The sequence below is a fragment of the Dunckerocampus dactyliophorus genome, chromosome 10 (assembly GCF_027744805.1).
Source record: "Dunckerocampus dactyliophorus isolate RoL2022-P2 chromosome 10, RoL_Ddac_1.1, whole genome shotgun sequence".
In the NCBI taxonomy this organism is placed as follows: Eukaryota; Metazoa; Chordata; class Actinopteri; order Syngnathiformes; family Syngnathidae; genus Dunckerocampus; species Dunckerocampus dactyliophorus.
In genome coordinates, this window is record NC_072828.1 from 10735040 (window position 1) to 10760619 (window position 25580).

At 45.7% G+C, this 25580-nt stretch overlaps 1 protein-coding gene across 10 annotated transcripts in view; it reads left to right on the forward strand.

The window, feature by feature from the left end:
- Positions 1-24142, forward strand: part of dab1a (DAB adaptor protein 1a) — a 323621-nt gene extending 299479 nt beyond the window's left edge. For 9 of the 10 annotated variants that reach the window (XM_054789423.1, XM_054789421.1, XM_054789422.1 and 6 more), the window contains 7 exons: positions 2210-2272; positions 2345-2441; positions 4853-5253; positions 6299-6494; positions 6573-6721; positions 15943-16039; positions 23919-24142. In XM_054789423.1, coding sequence (XP_054645398.1) covers positions 2210-2272; positions 2345-2441; positions 4853-5253; positions 6299-6494; positions 6573-6721; positions 15943-16023 — 987 coding nt within the window. In that variant the 3' untranslated portion in view covers positions 16024-16039; positions 23919-24142. The remainder of the gene's footprint in view (positions 1-2209; positions 2273-2344; positions 2442-4852; positions 5254-6298; positions 6495-6572; positions 6722-15942; positions 16040-23918) is intronic. The other variant, XM_054789424.1, reaches the window with a different exon arrangement.
- Positions 24143-25580: the final 1438 nt, after the last annotated feature.

Below are 25580 nucleotides of genomic sequence, written 5' to 3' on the forward strand. Positions count from 1 at the left end.
CTATGGAGTTAAAGTCATGTCAAAACCTCACAAACACACAAAACATGTTTTACTCACGCCCACAGATTCACTAACAAACTCAGTGTAGTTTGCAAATACAAAACATCATTCACAAACTAATGCATTTTCTTTTGCGAATAAGGAACATAGTGACCTAACAAATACATCCTGCTTCAGAAACAAATGCAGCATGTTTTACACATACAGAGGAGCTTATTTCTTCAATTACAAATAAATATCCTTAAGTACTGTGTAAGCACATAAGTACCGTAAAGCACCGTGTATAAACCGCACCCGTGGATTAACCGCACCCCCATTTTCAGGCTCATGGCGGGGGAAAAAAACATTTTTAGTTCATAAATGCTTGCCAACTCTTTCATCTCAAATCAACATGCGTAAAGGTACTAAGCAATTTCAAAAAGAAGAATAAAGGAGAAATCTGAACTTCGGCATCTAGATCTTTAATATTATGGCTAAGCACAGATTAATAATAATAATAATAAAAAAATAAAGAAATATGCAATTTTCAGAGATGTTTTGATATCTTATCTTTCATTGCTTCTCTTTTTCTCTATTATTATTTTATTGCATTGCTTCAGTGTGAATTTGAATAAACTCCAACGTTGTATTGTATTTTACAAATGCAATGTTTTAATGGAAGCTTAGCTTAGCTTCAGTGTATATAGAGATCGTTTCACTGTGTGAAAATACAGACAGCCATCAGATAAGTTAGTTGCATACACAAGCATTTTCAGCAACTGTACAGCAGAGGGCGCTAAAGTCAAAGCAACTGTCTGACCCACAGACTATTCTAAAATGGGCTTCTCGTCAATTTCTGCGTCTGGTCACAGACCTGTCATCGTGTATAAACCGCACCCCGATTTTTGGTTTCTTACCAGTGGAAAAAAAGTGTGGTTGATACACGGTGCTGTACGGTACTGTGCGAGAAATTTCCTTCAAGTACAACAAACTGTTCTACAACTACGAAAAACTGTCACATGACTTTTGGCGCAATCTTACCACAGTCGCATGAGTTTTGGAACAAATTTTCCGCCTTACAGATCTGCACACAAATGCCTTGGGAGGTTGTCTACAGCCACAGCCGTTAATGTGTTTTGACATAGCATTACTTTGAGACCCCAGCGGGTATTTGTTTTTAAAGACATACACACATACACACACTATTGTACTTTTGTCAGCAAGTCTGTATAGTATAGTATGCCATCCAGGCTGCTTGTATTTGATTTCCCTCACATTTTCTAGTTCTAATACACGTGTATTTAACTGTCAGAGTATTTTAAAATGACTAAATAAATAAGCAAGTAGCACGATCAGGAAGACACCAATACCTTGGCGTCAGAGACACTAAATGAAAGGCACTGGAAAGTATATTAGTTTATTTATGCGTTCAATGGCATTCTTCTGCGGTGTTATCATGAATATCTCTCTTATTGCATTGCTGCGTGATCTTCATCTCTTTTCCACAGCTGCAATAGCCCATAACTCAGCCTCCCATCCCCCAGAAACCACCGCTTCCTGTTCTGGTAAATCACCATCCAGGCCCATAAATGTAAAACACCATGCACACTGATTCCATTTTCTGATAGATGTAATATATATATATTTTTTAAAGAGCCGTGTGGTTTATGTGTGATTGCAGAGAGAGAGCGGGAAGATATTCTAAGAACATTCATTATCTCTAAAGAAATTATCCGTATCCGCGATTTATGCAAATCTCGGACCATGCATTCAAGGCCTTAAATTCCTTTACAACTAAAAATAGTTTGCTTCGCTTCGTGCTGGCCTTAAGATATTATTAATGCACAGAACGGACGGAGAGATAGAGAATAGAGAATAGATTCAGATCAAATAGAAAGCCTGGTGTCTTTTGATAGCAAGTCCCATCACTGATCCTCCACAATAGGAGGACGGTAATGACGGGCCCAGAGAGGCTGCTGGTTCACTTTGTTGGGGACAGATATCACTTTGGTAGGTATGTCACCATGATCATTTCATCTCATTCTGCCATCCCCTCTCTGTTGTCTCCTCTCTGTTGCCTCCACAGTCCTCAGGTAGGTTGCCACCTGCTCGTCGCATGCAGTGTGTCGTGCATGTTCGCATGCTAAACTGCTCCAGACTGTTTGTGACGTCACAGCATCCGTTTAACATTTAAACCTGACTTCCAGTGTGTGCTTTGTGTGATTCTCAGAATATCAACCAATTAGAGATTTTTGGAGACATGTCAACACCTCCTGACATAACCTCTCCATCGGTGAGTAGCAGCCATGCATGCACAACCGCAGGACTTAAGTTAAAGTCTAAAGTGTTTACTTTCATTTTGCAGACCCCCGCCTCCCCTGCTAACACCCTTGATCCGTCGCTAGGCCTACAGCCTCCCACGGAACTCTTTGCTCCCTTCAATCCTGCGTCTGTGCCCTCAGGTATTAAAAACATGCACAACTTTTTTTTCCAACCAGTGGTGCCAGCAATGTGGAGCATGTGGTTGGCACTTCCGTCTCGTTTACCCCCACAGTCCACTGTGAGCTTAGTCTGACACTAAAATCGCCCATAGGTAGGCATTTTCTCAACTTTTGATTAAAATCAAATAGAACGGCTGGTGTCTTTTGATAGCGAGGCCGACCACGAATCCTCTGAAATGAATGACTGGCCTGTGATTGACTGCATGGCTTCCGGTCAAGGGTGCACCCCGCCTGGGATAGGCTACTGCTCACATGTGTCCCTGAACAGGAGAATGAAAAATGCAAAAGCAAGAGTAGAAGAATACAGTAATCCCTCGCCATTTCGCGCTTTGAATTTGTTTGATTTTGTTTCTCAAAAATATATTAATTAATAAACCATGCTGTTCCAGTGTTAAAAACAGCCTATTATTAGTCAAAAATATGCATGTTTCAGCAAATTCTATATATTCATTAATTTTTTATGCTTCTTGTCCTCACTCGGGTCGCAGGGGTATGTTGGAGCCTATCCCAGCTGACTTCGGGCGAGAGGTGGGGTTACAACCGGGACTGGTCGCGGGTCACAAGCAATCATTCACACTCACATTCATACCTATGGACAATTTAGAGTCACCAATTAACCTAACATGCATTTCTTTTGGAATGTGGGAAGAAACCGGAATACCCGGAGAAAACCCACGCACGCACACGGACAACATGCAAACTCCACACAGAAATACCCAATGGAGATCCAAACCCAGATCTTCCAGATTTCCTGACTGTGTGGCCAAAATGCAAACAATCGTCACTTATTCCCGCAGATCGTTAAGTTGGGAGACCTGTTTCTTTGTGACGTAGCGACGACACAACATAACCGCAGTGATAAAAATGTTAGCTTGATGAAATTCCACATTCTTGTTAACTCTCAGGAGTCTCTGCCCTCATGGATGTGGAAAATGCAGCCGCAGCATAATATAAGAATGATGACAGACCCTTTCAGCTCACATCAAAAGTGCAGCCTTCAAACTGTCTATGAGTCTTTAAGTGGTGAAAATTGGTCAAGTAAAACCCGATGTATAATCAGTAATGTTCATAAAGGCAGTCGCTTTGAAGGCGAAAGTAAACAGGCAACGACACATGACACCACTTTCCTATTGTTGGAAAAATGCTCGTCGTCAATCAATTAATGCATCAACAGGTATGGCAGAAGGAAAGGGAGGTAAGGTGAGCCAGCAATGCCATCGAGTGGCCAAGTGACACCAAGTGACATGAAGACGACGCAAGTGATGGCTTGGAAAGGGTAACGAAGGCCCTGACTGTTCCCTCCATGTTGCTTTCTTGATGTGGACAAAACATGAATGGGACATGGGACTTATTTTTTTAACAATTTTATAAATTGTTACTGAGTGCCCCACCCCCTTATAAATAAGGTAAATAAATAAAGGTAAATAATTATTATAATAACTATTTCACCACATTTAACCTTGTTTGTTTGTTTGTTTGTTTGAATGATATATTATAGATTTGCATACTAAGGGTTTATTATTTGTTATTAAACTAAAGAAAAAAATATTTTCCGCACACTAATTTTAGTTCTTTGAGTGATTTTAGGCCTAATGTATATAATACACTATATACAGTCACACATGTGAGGCTCTACTGAAAAAAAGAAAACCAAAGCAAGATAAACTGTTTTTAAGATGAAATAATACATAAAAACATCAAAAACTATGCTGGACTCCAAAGGGTTAATAGTGATCAAAACGCAGGCCATTTTTATCCAAGACAGCCTATAGGATGCGGTGAGAGTGGAAGTAAAAGGAACAGGATGTGATTAATAGGGAGGGATGGAATAGAAATGAAATGTTGATGAGGAGAGGAGGTGGCATCGGCTGTGTGTTGAATATAAAACGCGTCATTAACTCGCTGACTCAGATGCTGCTGATTTACCTACGAAAGAAGTGGCCGCAACCTCTCGCTAGCTAGTACTTCCCTGATGAGACACGAGCGCACACTTTCCCCGCCCCGCTCTCAGCGAGGTGGAATGTCAACGACAGAAGGCACGGGGGAGATGAGCAAGTGCATAACACTGGAGATGACGCTTCCGCTGATGAATTTGAGCAATTTTAATGAGTGTGTTTCAATGAAACGATGCTGCCTCATTCTGGAGGTAATTATGGTAGTTCAGCGTGACCATGAAGAGATGCTACATTAACTACAGGCAGAAGTAGGGCAGCACTCTCTGGTGATGCATGGCTTATTATATATGTGTGTGTGTGTGTGTGTGTGTGTGCAGAAGAAAAGCTGTGGATGTTTTAATTGCACCCTCACGTGCCTCGTCAAGGTGCTGCATCTGCTTCCTCCTCCAAATAAACGACTACATTCTTCACCACCAGGTTATGTGACAATGGGAGCGGTTCCCTCCGGACACTGGTCGCAGCAGGCTTTCGCCTCCCAGACGCCGCTGGCCTTCGGCGTCCAATCCCCTCTAGGTCCGGTGGCCCAGGTGCTGCCAGGCGGCCAGCCGCTCATCTGGGGCCAGGCCAACATCTTCCCCGCCACCCAGCAGCAGTGGGCAGCCATGGCAGCCGGAGCCTTCCCCCCAGCAGCCTACCTCCCTGCCCAACCCGTGGGCACTCTGCCCGCCGCCGTATTCCAGGCTCTCACCCCAGTCACCGCCATGACCCCGGCCGGCGAAACCCATTCAGGTGCAGGCGCTTCGGCTCTAGCTCCCTCTGCGTCTTCAAGTCCGCAGCATGGGGAGCAGGCGAAAAAGATGGGCAAAGAGATGTTCAAGGTGAGACCTCCATGTCAGTGATAGTGTCCTGGCTGCAGTTTTTGGTGTATTGGACTGGAAGGGAGTTCTCCCAATGACAGAAGCTGTAAGTGAAGTCAAACCAAAGTATGCATTTGGCAAAAGTTGTTGTGTTTTTGAAGATTCTCATACTCACCAAAAATACAAAAGCAACACTTTTGTTTTTGCTCCATCTTTCATGAGCTGAACTCTAATGTAAAACTTGTTCTATGTACACAAAGGCCTGTCTATCAAATATTTGTTTACAAATTGGTCTAAGTTTGTGTTAGTGAGCGTTCATAATTCATAACTCACTCGACAGCAGTAGCTCAGTCTTGAAAACAGGGCTATTCAACTGGTGCCTCCGCCCGTGAATGACATCATACATGCTTGCGAGTTCAATTCAAAACTTGTGAGTGACTTGCAGCATACATGTAAAAACAGCAGAATATGAGGATCTTTGAATAGTGTGTTTGCCACACATCCTTAAAACAGCACTTTGCTCTTGTCAAATGGAGGATCTTTGACAAGTATTTTTGCAGCAGGTACATTAAAAAAAGCAGATTGCTCCTGTCATAATGAGGATATTTGACATGCATTGTTGCTGTAGGTGCTTAAAAACAGCAGAGTGCTCCTGTCATATAGAGATCTTTGACTAGTATAAACATATTTCTTCTGTTTTTGTTATTACATTAGTATTGATGTCTTCTAGCTACTGTTTTTGGTGGAGTAAAAATGTGTAGGTATGGCAGAGCCTTGCACTGACGTTATATACAAAATAAGAATAATAGTGAGGGGAGAAGTGTGCCCCCCTCCTGGCGCCTCCTTAGTTTGTCCTCAAGAACAATTTAGTTTAATAGCCCTGCTCTAAGGACTTGGCTTTGGACCGGACAGTCACAGATAGCAGATAAAAATATGCAAGTGGAAGTGGTGCAGGTGGTTGCTGATAAAGGCCACTGTGCCCGCAGCCACTTACCTTGGTGGTGCCATGAAGCAATCGATTCCTAGTCATTGTGTTTACCTTATAAATCTGGTGCCTCCCTTTTAGGACTTTCAATTGGCAAAGCCACCAGCGATGCCGTCAAAGAAGGGCGATCAGCCCAGCTTAACGGGGACCTCAGAGGCATTCAGCACTTACTTCAGCCGCGTCGGCACTGCCCAGGACACGGACGACTGCGACGACTTTGACATCTCGCAGATGAACCTGACGCCGGTCACCTCCACGACGCCATCCACCAACTCACGTGAGCGCTCCCTTCCTCCCTTGACCAACCTTATCACCCATGTGACTCAGCTTTTCCTCCCTCAATCCTGACCCACAGCCCCCACCCCTGCTCCCCGCCAGAGCTCACCCACCAAATCGTCAGCCTCGCACGTCAGCGACCCACCTACGGATGCTACGGACCCCCCCACCGACGACTCGTTTGGGGAAGCTGAAGGCAGCCCGACCCGGAGCGCAGAGGAAGATGCTGTAAGTTTTTGTCTCACTGTGTGATTGTGTGCCGGTTGATACATCATCGCATATCATAGCAATCCCCAGATAGCATGCAAATGTCAAAAGTGGATGTGAGCAGCAGTGATTAAGTAATTTTGTCATTTGTATATAAAATTCATTTATAATGTAATTTTCTTTTTGTTGTTTTGGAACGAAAACAAAACACTAGAAAAATGTGGGCATACATTCTTTGCATTGGACAGGAAAATATTTTGTATACTATTTGTGATTTAAGAAAAACATCTAACATCTAAAATTATCAAAAATATTTAAGAAATCGTGAAAGGTTAGTCAATTAACCGACGGTTAATTTTTCTTGTGGTCGATCAAGGAAATTTTGTCAATGTAAATTCCTCGTGAACACCACAAGAAAGACATCAGTTCCTATTATGTGTCTATAGCATTTAGCTTTTTTTTTTTATCACACATAACATTATTAGGTTGATTCTCTCAACAGTCCATTGCACTTACCAGAGCATCATTACAAGCAGCAGTAAAACCACTAAACATGACTACTTCTAAAAGCTGTGTCCAGCTCTAATTAATATTTATTTTCCCTTTTTTTTTTAGTGGAGTGTAGATTGCTGACCTTCTGTAGCTCTTTCTAACACCTTCCTCCTCTTCCACTCTCTGCTGCGCACTCTCCAGGGCGTGAAACATTCTCTCTCTTTTTTAGGCCATTTTAAGGAGAAAACAAAAGGAGAGAGAGGCTTTTACACGCCTGCAAATGTCACCAGCCCTCAATAACACAAAGAAGCTTTACACAACTACATCAAAAGTGTACAACAGCGGCGGTGCGGCACGGTGTGATGAAAAGGTCGCAAAAGAAAGACAAGTGATGATGGAGTGAAGGCAGGGAGGGAAACAACAACAGCTTGTACTTTTTGAGGTGTAAAAAGCAACCGGTCGATGGAGGAAGCTCGTGTGTGTGATGCTCTTATAACCATGTTTGCTTGCAAATTCCTTGTAATAGATTAACCATATTATAGTACAATGAGTAGCTATTATTCCACGGATTTTAATTTTGAAATGTTTACTAAACATTAAAATTTTATTGGAAAAACCTTGAATATACAGAAAACAAAACTATAGGAACGAAAAAATATATAATTTTTTTAAAATAGGGATGGGAACCGGTAACGGTACTATTATAGGCAGTGACCGAATTCCGTCAGTATTCCAGGGCACCGACACAGATAAACTCAAAAGGCACCATGATTTGGAGCCTGCATTCGTCTCCATGGAGTGTCATGGCGTCGCTACTGGCGATACTGAATTCAGTTCGTGATGATGAGGAAGGCAGAGAGAGGGGGACATGTTTACACCAGCAAGGAGGCAACTTAAAGTTACAGAAGCTGAAATAAGTCATATTTTTGAAGCATATGGATACAATAAAACCTACCTGTTTAATAAATTTCAGGATGTTCTAGAAGAAGACACTTTTAATAAGTGACAAGACGCCTGGACTCATCCCAGTGTAGTTTGTGTCAAACATCAGTAGTTTAACACCAAAACGTAATTTTTGTATTCCTAATGAAAATCTGATGTGACGTAACATTTTGTTTGTTGGTGATAAGTATACAACGGCAATAACAGGTTGGTAGATTACCATCCATCCATTCACCTTCTTCCGCTTATTCGAGAGCAGCAGGCTAAAAAGTAGGGAAGCCCAGACTTCTCTCTCCCCAGCTACTTTGGTCCAGCTCCTCCCAGCAGATCCCAAGGCGTTCCCAGGCCAGTTGAGAGACATAATCTCTCCAACGTCTTTCCCGAGGCCTCCTACCGGCCCTGAACACTTCCTAGGGAGGCATACGGTAGGCATTCTGATCAGATGCCCAAACCACCCCATCTGGCTCCTCTCAAGGCGTAGGAGCAGCGGTTCTACTCCGAGTTTCTCCCGGATGACAGTGCTTCTCATCTTATCTCTTTTTTTTTTTTTTTTTTTTTTTTCCCCCTGTCCTGTCCAGCCTTTAAAGCAGATAGAATTGTATACCTAAATGCCGTCAAGTGCTCAACAGATTTACTCTGCCAGAGAGAAGTGTGATATACACTTCCCCTGTCATACAAAATTTATTCGACCTTGATGCTTGTTATAAAGCAAATTTGGAGCGCCCGGACCGGAGCAGGAGGGGACAGAGAAGAAGAGAAAAGGAAACGGGGGGGGGGGGGGGGGGGGGGGGGGGGGGGGGGGCGAGAGGGGACAAAAACAAAAAAAAGAGAGACAAGAGACAAGGACAACAGCAGCAACAACAACAATTGTGACAGAACAACAGAAACATACAGAACGACATCAGCAAATAAATGTCCGTGACAACTATAAAGACGAACAAGGATAAAGGACAAATCAATATCAACAACCACAATGACAAAGCTGTCAATGACAATCAGACATAATAGCAGTCATGAAATGATGACCTATGACAGTGATCACAATGACAATACTGCATTGAAACAGTCGCACACAATAGCAGTCATGAAATGATGAATTATGATAGTGATCACCATGATAATACCGCATTGAAACAGTCACACATAACTGTAGTAATGAAATGATTATCCATGATAGTGAATAGAATCAAAGTTACTGTAATGCACATCATTGTAAAAAAAAAATATATATATACATATACACACACATATACATACATACACATACATACATACATATATACATATATATATATATATATATATATATATATATACACACATATACCGCACATACACACATATATATATATAGTCATACTGCTGAAATCACCGTCGCTGTAATAAAACCAACAACATAATAACACCCTGGATAACTCAGTGAGTAATGTGGGGAAGTACGTATGTACTGTGAGCGTGCATATGTACAGGTATCTCTGTATGTAAGGAAGACTTCATATATATATAAAGGTGCAGGAATATGTGGGCGTGTGATTGTCACTGAGAGTGCATGAAAGGAAAGGGGCCGCCTTCCACCTCCCAGAGAGCCCCGCCCCAAATAGCAAGGCCGGGCCCCGGCCGCCAGAAGGCCACCAGGCCCATAGGGGCAGGCAGCACAAAGATCAGTGCCCCAAGAGCCAGCCCAGAGAGCCCCCCCCCCCGGGAAGACCAGTAAGGGGCCGAAGAGAGGTAATCCCAGCCAAGGACAGGGCGCCAGCGGGCCGGAGGACTGCCAACCCCTGAGACCAGCGAAAGATCACACCCCACAAAGGCGGACGGGTACCGGGGGCCACAAACCGGCAGGCCCAGAGACGCCTCCACAGCCGGAAAGAAGCCCGCCCGCGCCGGAAGCGCCAATTCCCCCCCACCGCCACCCCCACCCCCAGGGAGCGGAGCCCGGCCCGCCCCGGGCCAACCCCCGCCCGACCCCCGACACAGGGCCGCCCCGCCAAGGGATGCAGGAGGCACACCCTCCACCCACCCGGCGGAGGCACGGGCGGCAGAGATGTATCGCCCAGCACCTGACCCCACGGAGCAAACCCCTGTATGCCCCCCCCCAAAATAAATAACTAAAATAAATAAATAAATAAAAATACACACACGCACGCACATACACACTCCTACGCACCCACACACACGCACATAAACACTCCTACGCACAAACACACCCCTATGCGCACGCTCATACACACTCTTACTTACTCAAGCGCGCACACACACACACACACACACACACACACACACACACACACACACACAGTGGTCGACTGCCCGACACCTGGAAGCCCCACCCTATCCCCCGTTGGTAACCCAAGGAGCAGCCGAGCCGGGGACCCCGGGGTCCCAGACATACGATTCAGAACCCAGGGGCGGAGAGCGCAGACCGCCGGGGAGCAGGAAGACACCCGGCCACACCCCCCCAGCGGTAGGACGCCGCCAGCGAGGCAGACAGGGGAGTCAGCGAGGAGGAGAGCGGGAAACCGAGCAGGCAGGCGGGAAAACGGGCGAGCAGCCAGGCGAACCACCACACAGCGCCAACCGAGACCCGCGGGCCAGCAAACCCCGAAGAGAGAGCGGGAGCACCACACCCCAAGCCGCAGGGAGGCCAAGCACCAGCGCCGAGAAGGCGAGACCAGCAGCCGACCAGCCGACGGCCCCCACAAACCACCAGAAGCCAGACCAGCCACATGCCACCAGAGCCGACAGCGCACCACCCGCGCACCGGAGCCCCACCCCCGACAAGCCCACAGACAGACCGGGGGAGGCGAGGACACAGACAGCGGCCCGGCAGCGCACAAAGCGCAACGGCGACAGACGCCCAAGCGCCCGGCAGAGCACGACCCCCCCCAGCGAGCCCGGCCCCAGGGCACCCGCCCCCCCACCCCCACCCCGCCACCCAGGCCCACAGTACCCGCAAGCATGACCAAGCCCCAACCCACCAGCTGGCCCGGCGCCCCAGCAGCCGCCACAGCGCAGCAACCACCGGCCGCCGCGACAGCACACGGGCCACCCGAAGCACCAGCACCGCCCCCCGGAGACCGCCGAACCCGCCCCAAGAGCGCAGAGACGCCCGCGGCACGTGTCAGTCCAGGGGGGGCACCACAAGCCGCCCCCCCCGGCGCAAGCCCCGGCATCAACAGGCCCCAGAGGGCTACCCCAGGGAAGGGCAGGCGAACCAGACAAGGGCACCCCACAGGCCAGGCCGCCCCGGGCGAGCCACCGCGACGGCCAGGCCCCCGGCCACACCGCCGACCCTGGCGGGCAGACGCCGAGGTGCACGAGGCACCCCAATCCAGCCCGCCCCACCCGTGTATGTGATAAGGTGTGATAGTGTCTATGATGCAATTAAAAAAAATAAATAAATAAATAAAATAAAATAAAAGAGGATGGTGTATCTGTGTGCATGTATATGGAGTGTATGTGGATGATAGCTAATGATGCAATTAAAATCGGGGGACAGCTGCCGCTCGGAGGGCCCCTCACCTGGCCAGCCCCCCCAAACCCTAAGTGTCTACTCTGCGATTAAAATTGGGGGGCAACAGGTCAGTGGCACAGCAGGAGCAAAGGAGCCCCGCAAGGCAGCTCCCCTCCCCAATCACGCCCGACCGTAGGCCACCCCCCAGTGTCCTATATATATGTGAGGTGGTGCAGTGGCACAGGAAGGACGGGGGCCCCACACCCCAACGCCGCCCAAACCGAGCAGGGGGGGGACCAAGGACACATGACCGACCGGCCGCCCACCACAGCCCAGGCTCGGGCGTGCCGCAGGACACACCACAGGCCCTACCCGGCCCGCCAGGATGCCCAGTCCGGCCCACCCAACCCCCCAGAGGCGATAGCCCCAGCGCCCCCCAACACCGGAGCCCCACCGGAGGTAGCGTTCACAGCGCCACCCCCGAACCGCCAAACACCACGGACAAGCCACACGCCCCCAAGGCAGATCCGACCGCCACCAGGACAGCGGGAGCCGCGCCCACGCGCCCCCCGCATACCACCACGGCCGGCAAGGGAGCAACACCACGACGACCACAAGAGCACCGGACCCCACATAGAGCGGAGCACGGCCGCACCCACGAAGCACGCAGGCCAGAGGCGCCAGGGAGGGACAGAGAAGCAAGCACCGCACGACCGGGCCCGCGAGAGGAGCGGCCCGCGCCCGGCGCCCAAGCAGATGCCCCCGCCCGCCCCGCCCACCGCCACGCCACAGACCGGCCACCGCCCCACCCCCCGCCCATCCACCAACACGCCAAGGGGGAAACCCCGGAGGGAGGGAGACAACCGCCGGCCCGGAAGCAAGGACCAGCCTGACACCAGCAGGCAGCAGGGACCAAAAAAAAATAAAATAAAAATAAATAAATAAAAAGGGGCAACCCAAACCACCCTCCCACCCAGGGGAGATGGCTCCGCGGGGGCAGCTGGGCTCAGGCACCCGCGCCCCCACCAGGGGGAGAGGCCGGCCCCCACACCCCACACCGGACGGCCCCACGCGGCCCCCATCTTATCTCTAAGGGAGAGCCCAGTCATAAGAAAACTCATTTCGGCCGCTTGCACCCGTGATCTTGTCCTTCCGGTCACTACCCAAACTCCATGACCATAAGTGAGGGGAGGAACATAGATTGACCTGTAAATTGAGAGCTTTGCCTTTCAGCTCAGCTCCCTCTTCACCACAATGGACCGATGAAAAGTCCGCATCACTGCAGACGCCGCACCAATCCGCCTGTCTATCTCGCGTTCCATCCTTCCCTCACTCGTGAACAAGGCCCCGAGGTACTTAAACTCCTCCACTTGGGGAAGGATCTCATCCCCGGCCCGGAGATGACCTCCACCCTTTTTCGGGTGAGAACCATGGACTCGGACTTGGAGGTGCTAATTCTCATCCCAGCCGCTTCACACTCGGCTGCAAACTGATCCAGTGAGAGCTGAAGATCACGGCCCGATGAAGCCAGCAGGACAACATCATCTGCAAAAAGCAGAGACCCCATCCTGCAGCCACCAAACCGGATCCCCTCAACGCCCTGGCTGTGCCTAGAAATTCTGTCCATAAAAGTAATGAACAGAATCAGTGACAAAGGGCAGCGCTGGCAGAGTCCAACCCTCACGGGAAACGGGTTTGACTTATTGCCGGCAATGTGAACCAAACTCTAACACCGGTCATACAGGGAAAGAACCACCTGAATTATAATCATATTCCCGGAGCACTCCCCACAGAATTCCTCGAGGAACACAGTCAAATTCCTTCTCCAAGTCCACAAAACACATGTAGACTGGTTTGGCAAACTCTCATGCACCCCTCAAGGACCCTGCTAAGAGCTGTAGAGCTGGTCTACAGTTCCAGGACCAGGACGAAAACCACACTGCTCTTCCTTAATCCATGATTCAAATACTCCGGTAGTTCCTCCTCTCCAGAACCCTTGAATAGACCTTAGGTCCGAGGTCCACGCGATGCTGCAGAGTCGTGTCAACCAAGACACGTCCACAGAATCCATGGCCTTAAGGAACTCCGGGCAGATCTCATCCACCCCCGGGGCCCTGCCACCAAGGAGCTTTTTGACCATCTCGGCAACCTCAGCCCCAGAGATAGGAGAGTCCACCACGGAGTCACCAGGCACTGCTTTCTCATTGGAAGACGTGTCGGTGGGATTGAGGAGGTCTTCGAAGTATTCTTTCCACCGGTCCACAACATCTCAAGTCGAGGTCAGCAGCACACCATCCTCACCTTAAACGGGGTTGACTGTGCACTGCTTCCCTTTATGAGACTGCGGATGGTGGTCCAGAATCTCTTCGAAGCCGTCTGGACTGCCAGGGCCTCCGACCGCTTGGCCTGCCGGTACATGTCAACTGTCTCCGGAGTCCCATGGGCCAGAAAGGCCAAATAGGACTCCTTCTTCAGCTTGACGGCATCCCTCACCACTGGTGTCCACCAACGGATTCTGGGATTCTCGCCACGACAGGAAACGACCACCATACGGCCACAGCCCCAATCAGCCGCCTCGACAATGTAGTAAAGGAACATCGATGTCCACTGCCTCCCTTGGAACATGGCCGAAGCTCTCCCGGAGGTGGGAGTTAAAACTCCCTCATTGGACTCTGCCAGACGTTCCCAGCAGACCCCATTCAATGACCACAATCGCCCCCTCACTGTTGCCAACTTTTCAGTAAGAGAAGTAGCTATTGGCTGTCCTAGAAGTTGTAGATGACATCATAGTCTAATTTGCATATCATTTGCATATGATGTTGTAAAATGCTGTAGGAAAAAAGCATGACCTCGGAGAGACAAAAAAGTGAGTAAAAACACCTTAATTAGGATTAGAAATACAAATAAACTTGATTGTTGGTTTGTTCATTTAAAATTGGCCATAAGTTCATCAAAATAAAATAACTTATCTCGGCCAGCGTCTCTCAAAGTTCTCCCATCACATGCTGGTAATTGAGAACTTTTTGAAATTAGCACATTTGCGAAAGCAGAAAATGCTGTGTTTATTCTATGGCTCACATTAACATGACTCAGTGTGCTTTGTGAGTAGCACACTCTTCTGCTGAATATACATATGTAATAGCAACTGAGCTTCACAAATATCAGCAATGCAGAAGGCTTATCAATTACTTACATTTTACATTTCTACATATTGAAGAATTGGAAGCTAATCCACTTCATTTTACAAATAAAGAGTCGCAATAGACTAACAATAAAGTATAAACTCACCCTCCTCTTTTATCCAAAGAAATATTTGCGTTTTAGGTTTTATTAAGAAAAAACATCACGGTTTTTATGATGAATTTTGTGAAATAACTGTTATGTTACAATACAACAGTTGGATGTTGTTTTGATATTGTATATATATATCAGTTAGATATATTTTATATATTTGTTGTTTTTTATATATCGAGAGATAAATGTTTTACATTGAAAAAAACATGTGAATAGTTTTTTTTAATAACCATATAAACACACACAAAAGTACATAAAGTTGGTACCGTGGAGTACCTGTACCGATTCCCAGGTACCGGGCATCGGTACCGTATTGGTTCAAATGTGAAAGGTACCCATCCCTAACATTTTTTGAATATTAAAAAGGTGTACTTTAACAAATTAGATATTTTTTTTATTTAATGTAAAATACATTTAAAAACATTAGCATCCACATTACTCTTTTGTTATATTTAATTTTCATCACCACATCGTTGTACTGCCTTATAAGGAGATGCATGTCATTTGTCTCGAGGTTTGTGTTACCAAATACCTTATAAAGCGTTGCTCACATACTAATGTCAATTCTCATCGGGTCAGGTTACATTATTTTTATTTATTTGTTTTAAATTATGTCGGACCTCTTTATACTTTGTTGTCTTGGAGCTGAGTGAAAATTTACCTCCTTTAGCAATTTGGATCCTAGATCGGGGTGGGGAACCATTTTCCTCTGAGAGGGCTATCGTAAATGTATGCAAAAATGTGTTGCAACATCAAAGAAATGATTATTATGATATATTATGAGCATTCTTTTAGGTTTTATTTTGTTTTTTACAATCGCATGGTGGGCCGGATCAAGTGGTTTCGTGGGCCATTTACCATAGGTTTCCTACCCCTGTCCTTAGACTATTAGCTTTAACAACTTTGTTCCTCTTTACTTCCTTGTCACGTCCCTTCTTGTTAACAACCTGCAGTCTGACTTGTAGATGTTTTCTCTTTCCCTTCTTAATTCTTCACAATCTTCTTCTTTCCAACCTTATCTCCTCTTCCTGCTCCTCCATGGCCTCACTGGTGCTTTTAGGCTTGTGGTTCTGAGTCGCCCTGCCCCAGTGAGCCAACAAGGCCCAGCCCAGACCAGGCCAGTCCAGAGGCTGGGAGCTAGATAGCAACAGGGCAGGGTAGGTATAACCCCTCTCCTTCTCTTCGCCTGATATGGCCATCATCCATCTCCATCTTGTTTCCTCCAGTGTTGACATTTGTGATTGGAAGGCATGCGATAATGCTTCATTTTCACTGTGTCCTGATCTCTCATGTGTGAGTTTTGAGGCAAATCCACCAAGCATGATCATGTGACCATAGTGCACCACATTGTGTCAGCCTTTTGGTAACAGAGGCAAGGATAATCTCACTGTAAGAAAGACACCTTTGAAGTAGAATCGAGACTTTGACTATGTTTCCCAGCTCTATGTTGGTGCTGTTTACACAGAACAGCGACAAAGCCAGCTTTTACCAACTAAAACCCACATGAGCAAGCACTTTGGTGACAGAGGGAAGGAATCAACCTCAAACAGAACCAGCTTCTCAGCAGTGTCATGGAAAATTGCTTTCTTGGTGCCCTTTATACAGAACAAGACACAACCCCACATTAGCAAAAATGTTAACAATGGAGGTGAGGAAATAACTCTCTCTAAGGAAAAAACTTCACAAGTTTGTCGCACCTTTTTTGTTCCCCAATTCCAAGTCAGAGCAACGACAAAGTCAGCGTTCATTCACTGAGGTCGCACTTTCATAGACGGAGACAAGGAAATAACCCACCAGCTTTTGCAGGCAGCATAAAAGGGGGCTTTTGAGTTGTCTTTTAGGTGCCGCCACCACCACACTAGGTTGACAAACTCTTCTCAAAGACGACCCTCCGCCATCCGGTGTCCTCACCCGCATGCTTCCAGACGGTGGCTCTTTAATGATAGCTGCTGGCACTCAGTCATGAGAAAAAGGCGGCAAAGGTTTTGTTTTCATCAGCTAATTCCGGGCTGCCAAGATTAATGACTGCCCCCAACTAATTGGCATTAATTAAAAACCCAAGAAGCCTCCTACCTCACTACCAACCCCCTCACTCCAGGAGAAGAGTGGATGGCAACCCGTCCTCTCGTCTTCAGAGAGTCTGGAAGCTGAAGGGCAGCAGGTGGAGTTTGAAAGGGGTGGCAAGGGGGGGTGACTAAGTGGTAAATCTGGCGGGCGAGATGGAGTGTTTTGGCCAGAGGCTCCAAGTTGTTCCTCTGTTGGAGGTGGGCAGCTTTGGTGCCGCTCCAATGATGTTCCTCCCATATGGTGTTTACTTGCTCGATCACGTCGACTTTAGACACCTACGCACACCACACACACACACACCTGCTTATTAGGCCCATTTATCCCTGCGACAAGCACACCTGTGATTGATACTGTGACCAACTGTGCTGGTATCACAGCCAATATGTGTGTGTGTGTGTGTGCGTGTACATGTGTGTGTGTGCACGCGTGTGTGTGTGTGTGTGTCTCACTGCAGTCATGAGAGAGGGGGTTATTTCAGGGGGTCGTCCAGAGTGAGAGCCTCTCGAGCCTCGCCAGTGAAACGACCCGCCACAGCGACGGTTCACTGAACAATCTCATTTCGCTGCTCTTGTCCATTCCTGATGCCAACAACTCTCCGCATCTAGACAGCACCCCCCCCCCCCCCCCCCCCACACACACACACACATACTTGGGCATTTGATTAGAAACACTGTTTTAATAACTGAGTAGGACCTCCTTTTGCCCTCATGGATTAGTAGCATGGACTTCAGTGGAAACACACGGTATGACTGCACTGCATAACACAATGTTATCACACAACATTAAGCTTAGGTCACAACTGGTCTTACAGACTCCGTGCAAAAAAAGCCGTAGACTGGCCGCAGACCGGCAGCAGACCGGCAGCAGAGGTTCATGTCATGTCAAACAAACTCAATGGGCCCTACGGGTTGCAAGACAAACTTACGCACTATGTACATCTTCATGCGTCGTCCATACAGCCAACATGTGTCTTTCGTACGTTTGCTGGTGTCAGGTTTAGCCAAAATGTACATTTTTCTTGTACGTCGCACTTGCGGACTCCTATGTGTGTCATGCGCCACACATGCACCCCGCATACGTAATTAATATGGCCAACGCACATTCGGATATTTCGTACGCCGTACATGTATGTTGAGATTTTGCTCCTTCATGGTCACCATAACTACCTTTTTCGCGATTACGGAATACTGTAAATGAATCTTTGGTTCAAGGAAGAGGAAAGGGAGGAGGAAAATACAACAAGGATACAAAAATGCTTCAGCGGAGCAGCACCAGGACGAAGAGGCACAGTCAGAGGAGTTAAATACGCGTGAGTCACTTAATAATTTTTTGTGTACACCCTAGTCGGTTGATCATTAAAATTCAAACGAAATTTGAACTTTGAAAGTGTTTAAACAAGAGAGAAGGGTTTGAAAATATTAATGCCTGTCTGAGAAAAGTGGATAACGTGTATGGTGAGGGGTTTTACAGCCTTAAAACATACGTAATACTGGTAGAAAAAATAATAAAGTTGGCTACTTATTGCGGATTTCACTTATTGGGGGCTATTTTGGGAACCTCTCCCCTGCGATAAACGAGGGAACACTGGACCATAATTTCCGGTGTATAAGCCGGAAGCAGCAGTGATTGGCTCCTGTCAAAGAAAAAGCTACTGTTTCCTCACTGAATGGCGAGCAGCACAGTACTTAAATGATTAGTAGTAGTTCTGAAGTAAAGGAGATGTCACAAGATTAGAACACGGCCATAAATTCGCTGCACCGCTGTATAAGCCTCAGGGTTCCAGGTTTCAAGAAAAAAGTAATTGCTTATACACTGGAAATTACAGTACTTATCACCAGTCCATGTACAGCTTGTATCGCACTATAGATTTACTATCCACTGATAATGACTCAGGAAACAGCCATTGTTGTTGAAATAGCTGGCAACATAAGTTATAGTTGGACAAAAAACACAAAAAAGATAGAAATTAAACGTTTTGAGGCTAAAACAGGAAATGGCACAAGTGCCACCGTTCCAGGACTCATTGGCTTGGCATTAGCCAAAATCCTGACCCTTCCATCTGTGTTTAATCAGCTCATAAAACTTTATTACACTTTGAAATGAGCAAACAAGTGCTCAAACCAAAATCAACAGTAGCATTCTGCTGCACTTCTTCAAGGTCAAATCTGTGCTCGGCTCCAAGTCTTATTTTTTATTTTTTTGTCTTGTTTTTTTTTTTTTCCGTCTGCTTGCTTCTAATTTGGCTGGTGATATACTGTAAAGTCAGTTGGAAAACTTTGCTCTTAGTACTGAACGCGGTGCTTTTAAGAAAACTACAGTGAACAAGTCTGACAGATGATTTCCCTGTTTGCCATCACTGGATGTTTACATGAATCTCCAACATCACACAGATCATTAAAAAATAATTAAATAATAAAGTCTTCCGGATCACTTACACACATACACAGTACACATATAGCTGAATAATAAACAAGAAATATAGCCACTTGTGATCAATCCATGTCAATTTCAGACTTATAAAATAATGTACCGATTTAAGCCCCACCCATTTCCTGTTAAACCACACCCACTTTGAGTACAGATACATATACAGATAATTTAGATGGGTGAACAGACACAGAGACACAGATGCAGATAGTGGTGTACTCGCTCATCCTTAATAAAGATGATATTGCAGTTTTGCATGCTGCCAGCCACAGTGGCAGCAGCTGATTGCGTCCACTTGCAGGGATTTTATCTTTGCCACAGAGGAGCAACAGCAAATCAACAGGGGACTTTGATGTCAGCTGACTGATGCCCTGCGACGGTCCTGATTTGGGTTACTGTATCGTTTGATTCATAGTATGGAACGGTTCGATACAGAGATATGTACTGTATTGTTGTACCCCTAATTTTTATAGCCCCTTGAAACTGCTTCCGTTTGTGCAAACAGTTTAACAAATAATGCATTGTTTGGGTTTTTTGCAGGGTTTGGGGTTTGCATGTTTGGTTTCTCCCAAGATCCAAAACTCAGTCCATAGAGGCCTCTCTATAGTATTTAATACAAAAATCACGTATATAGTTTTGTAAAAGACTCTGGTATTCTGTCCAACTCTACCGTGCCTCTTGCCCTACCAAGTCAGCTGGGTTAGGCTTCGGAACAGGATAAGGGTAAATCCTTTGCCAGCTATTGCATACTGGGGATCAATCGGCCGCCGATCAATATCGACCAATTTCCGTGTAAAAGCATGTGATCGGCATATGCCGATAAATGCCTTTCAAAGCTGATCACCTCTGGCGCATACTATTGCAGCATGCAGCCTGTAGCAAGTTTCACCCTCCCACTTTCCTTCACACTGCACAGGCATGCTAAACCCAAAACAAACATGTCTACCTTGTAGAACTTACCTGCCGTTTGTGGGAGTAATATAAATGTTGCACCCTAAAAACCGTTAAAAAGCTTTCACTTAATGCAGCCTTTGAAGAACAAACACATGACGGAGTATGGTGAGTTTTCAAGGCTCACGATGTGATCATCAGTCAAACGGCAGCTAATGTAGCCAACGCTGGACAACACTCACCCGTATGTGCGTGACAGTCAAAAGTCTAAAGCAAATAGCCCAAAAAATAATTGAATTCATCGGACTAGATGACCAGCCTCTCTCAGCGGTGGGAGACACCGGGTTTGCCGACTGCTCTCTCACTTGGAGCCCCGCTGCATGACACCTGGAAGCCCTGCTAGCACGCCATCAAACTATGTACTCTCACATCCAAACTCTCCTTAAAGAAGGCGTCTCAACCTCTGTACGTTTCACCAGTGATAAATGTTCTCTTGAAAAAGTAAGTCAAATATGTTTTGGTCTAAATGAAGGTGATTTTATGCTTCCCATTTTCATATCTTATAGCCAATAGCAGGGGTGCAACCAGGAATTCTGGGCCCCATGAAAAAAAAATCACGTTGGGAGCCCATCACCCCTGGTAGTCAGGGCACCTTGGAATTCTCCTAACTTTTCCCCTTATACGGCAGCATACAGGGTGCTGCCGAGATGATGCAGGGTGACACTGCAGGATGACACCGCAGGCTCTCAACATCCGCTAGTTGTCGCCTCGCTCCGAGCGACTGGCTGGGGGGCTGGCAGCAGCATTCTGCTGACTGTCACAATTGCCAGAGCTTCAGCCCTCCCAGACGGAACTGGGCGAATGCAACTGAGCAGCACGTTTTGAGGTGGTCTTCTCTCTGCTTCATACTATTTAGTGCCGGTGATGCGGTGTCATGGAAGTCATCGCCACTGAGAACTATAGCTTGTTTTTTACAGTACTTGCATTTTGTTGTTTCTATTATTATTATTACATTACATTACATATTATTATGACAAACTACCAAAATAACTTACCTTTCAAGGTGCAGCCATTGTGGTACGAGACATAGCGATACATTGATTGGTCGTTCCTTATGACAACCCTTTAAATTGGGTTAGCTTGTGAGTTGTTTGCAACTTCTGAATCCTAAAAACAAAAATACAAACATGCAGTCATGTGGCGGCTCACTCAACGGGTTGTGGTCAAAACGCTGTGGAAGATATGCTAGCACGCATGTAATACAGATAACTTCCAGTTTGTTAGATCAGTGGACATATGGTCAATGACTTACCGCCACTTAGTAGCTTAGTCTCGCCCGTGCCCGTTTAAAGACGTTTTGCTTGATGGCGGCCATGTTTTTCAACCAATCTTGCTAAAAGTTTACAGGGTTGTGCTTTTCAATTCCTTAAAGGTGTGTACCAGATTTTGTGGTGATTTGACGAAACACCCTACAGTTATAGTGTGTGTTTTGTAGACCGCATTGAGCTGTTCTAGACACTTCAAGTCAACAGGGGTCAAAATTTGTCGGTTTAATAATAGCGCCACCATGTGGCTTATTTGTCAGGAAAATAATAGCAAGGGCAACACAGTCGGGGTGCATGTTTTGAAATATCTTGGACGGGCATCTGCACTCTACTGTGCACCTTTCTCGTTATTTACTTTGTGTTTTTTGTCTGCATTGATTTCATTGGCGGTTTACTTGAGCCCCTTTCACACAGCCTACAAAAGCCGGCAAGTTTGTGACACATAGCGGGCAAAGTCGGTGAAGCTGAAGCCTGAATTTGACAGCTTTTCAGGTAGTATCAGAGTTGTAATAGAAAGGGTTTTTTGCTATGGTGTGACCGGAGAGTGATGTCAGGACGTCAGAGACTCACTTCTCACTTCTCCTTGCATGTCGTGTTGAAAGCAATTGTCGCCTTTCTGTTTGGTTCTGTGTGAAAGACACAGGCCAATACACTGTCTCAGATCCACCAATTTTCCGGCCTCTTTGTGTGAAAGAGGCAGCTTTGATGTTCACAAATGACACAGCTTGCCCTCAAGGTGGAAACTCCAACTGCATTACTGTGCCAAAGGGTTCCTTTTCAAACAGAGTTGACCTGCATTGCCTGATTGAAACATGCCTTTAGAGAGCGCTGTCACATCCTCATAAATTCCCCGCCTCTGCATTCTTCTCACACTCACTATCCATTCAGTGGCGTGTTTTGGTGCGTGTGTGGGAGCGCTCAAACTCACAGTCACTTTGCTGAGTGAGAGAAGTCCTCCACAACATTATAGGCCGGCCCTGCCATCAAGCTGTCTGCACGGCAGATGGAGTGGGCGACTGTAATTATATGTACAATAATAAGCGGCCCATTGTGAGTGACTGCAGCTGCTTCGCTTTGAGGCTCCATCATCCGCTCTTGTCCTCGGGCTCGCTTGCAGCGGAACAGACGGGATGAGTCACAACTGTTCTTTCAAGACGGAAGTCCACGCTTCTGTAGGGAAGAGCGCCGGCCGAAGTGCGAGGAAACATGAACATAGAAATGTATCAAGTTAATGAGCAGAACCCTGAAGATGCTGAGAGAAAGGATGGATCTCTGAGAGGCTTGTGTGCTACTGCCACCTGGTGGTCACATTAGGAACATACCAGGAATCCTGTCATGTCCCACGAAGGAGTTTTTTTTAAAATCTACATTCATATGAACTTTTGGATCAAGTGACTTTTAGTTGTCATAATGTAAACTATTGTCTCCCTGCATGAGCACTGTTTCATAATACTTTCTATTCAAGTGTGTCCATATTCCTTGTTTAGACCTCAATTTTGCTCGTTATTACTGTATGTCTTTTCCACATATTACTTTCTTCAGGTTTTTGATTGGCAATTATGTTATAATTAGGGGTTATAGCGCCATCTATTGTTAGCTTACTATGCACTGGACACATTCACATCTACTTTTTAACATACCAGTATGTTAATTGTTCATAAAAATTATCCCTTACATAATTTTTATTTCATTTATTTGTGATTTTAATTTTTTTATTATTTATTATTTATTTTTAATTTATTTATGTATTATTTAAAAATGTAATTTTAATATTTAATATAATAATTTTTTAACAATAGGAATATATTAAATTGTCGTCACCCTGTATGTCATTTTTTTAAATTATAGGAAAATATTGAATATGTATTTTTGTATTCTATATTTTTTTTCATTTACACTGTATGACAATATTGTTACTATAAATATTATTTACATGAAAATATAAAATCATAAATTCAGTAAGTTTAAATAAAATACCATCTAAGAAGTAAAAAGTTTCTATAAGAATATTTCTGATTTGTTCATTACCAGTCAAAAATTTCGAGACACTTTCTCATTCAATATCATGATGAAGTTGTCTACAAACTATTGACTGGTTGTGTACATAGTCATAGATAACTAGTTAGGAGTCATGTACATGCAGAGTAATATAGCCATAGTGCAGTATTATTATCATACGTTGTGTTATTGTCGGGAAAACATCCACGTGTTGATGTTGCCAATAATCTGCAAGTAGCGGAGGTGGTGCTTTACTTTATAAATTAGAGTTTTAGTATTATGCATTCCAGAAAAAGAGAAAAAAATTGTCTTTGATTGTCTCCCACAGAAGGTGAAGGACCCTCTCTACGCCCAGATTAACAAAGGGAAGAAATAAAGAGACACACACAGGAAGGCGGCCCGGACCAGCACTGAGAAGACTGGAGGAGAAGCTTCATTTCTTTGTGTGACTGTGTGTGTGTGTGTGGGTGTGTGTGGGTGTGTGTGTGTGTGCGTGTGTGTGTGTTTGTGCCATCTACTCCCATCAAGAGCCATCTCTTCCTCCCCCACCCCTCTACAGCCTCTTCTCTCCCCAGCATCGCTCCATGGAGGAAGGGTATTGACACAGATCCAGAGTTCCCTACCTTGTCCTCTCCTCTCCTGTCGTCTCGCCTCATAGCCAGCCTCACTCTGCACCTCCATCTTTGTCATCACCTTGCTTCCTTCTGCCTCCTGGACAGTGACTTTGCTGCAAAAAGGCGGGTCCGAATCGAGCGGTGCCTCCATGTCTCTTGGCAAATACATGACACACACATAAACATGGGATAAAGTGTGGACCTTGTAGTGGAGATGGACTCTGCAGGGCCTGTCTTTGGAATTTTGATTGGTTGGACTTGTGTAGAAACTCTGGGAGCTACTCACTCGCCACACACACACACACACACACACACACACACACACACACAGTTGGACATGCACTGGCCTCATGTGTCTCATCGCAGACAAAGACTGAAAGGACCAGAAAACGTGAAGGAAACGCAGCCGGAGAGACCATGGTGACATTCTCTCTAGCTTTTGTACAATACTAATGACGGGAAAGAACTAAGAACAGTAAATTTGAAAAAAAAAAAAAAAACAATTTTATAATTCAAATGAAAGCCACAATGCGGGGTTCAGCTCTGTAGGGGGTGTCGTAGAGTGGCTTCAAAGGCATCTTGATCATGGGATTGGCCATTTTGTAAATAAACATCAGCACCATCACGACTACCAGTACAGTACTACTGCTATAGTACTACAGTACAACAGCGCATTGGACCCCTGTGCCATCAAATAGGGAGGCTTCCAGTTATGCAAATTCTTAATCCAAGCAATAGCGACATGCGTTTTCCCTGCCTTTGCTTGTCTTCATTGTCCCCCTCTCAAATTTACAGTTCACCGGCACCATACCTTGCCTATATTCCTCTCATGCAGCTCACCCCCCCTTTAGAATACAGTGGAACCTCTAAAGTTGAACAGTTCGCTCATCAAACAAATTTAGATTTTTTTTTTGGTGTGGGGGGAAGGTATTTTCAATAAAAAAATATTCTTCCAAAGCCCATTCTGCTACTTGATGAGTTTTACGTTTTTATTTGATGAGTTTCACATATTTACTTGATCAGTTTTTATGTTAGGAAGTTTTAATTGTACCATTTTTCTTTACACTTTAACTTGATAGGGTTTACCTTTTTACTTGTGTTTTTACGTTGTAGCAAAAATTGGCACATGATGCTGACAGAAATGAAGAGGATCTCTGCCGCGTTGCCACGTCGGACTCGTAAAATACGTGATGTTAAAAGGTAACTCTAGCGGTGAAAGAAGTGAAACGGATTAAATTAAAATTTACAAACGTACAACGTTTTGACTAAACTTGTAACTCCTTGCGGAAAACGGAAGTTCAAACGCAAAACTGTTGGGCGGCAGCAATGTGTTTCCATGATCTTGCATCTAAACTGTGTGTTTGGCTTTTTCTTTA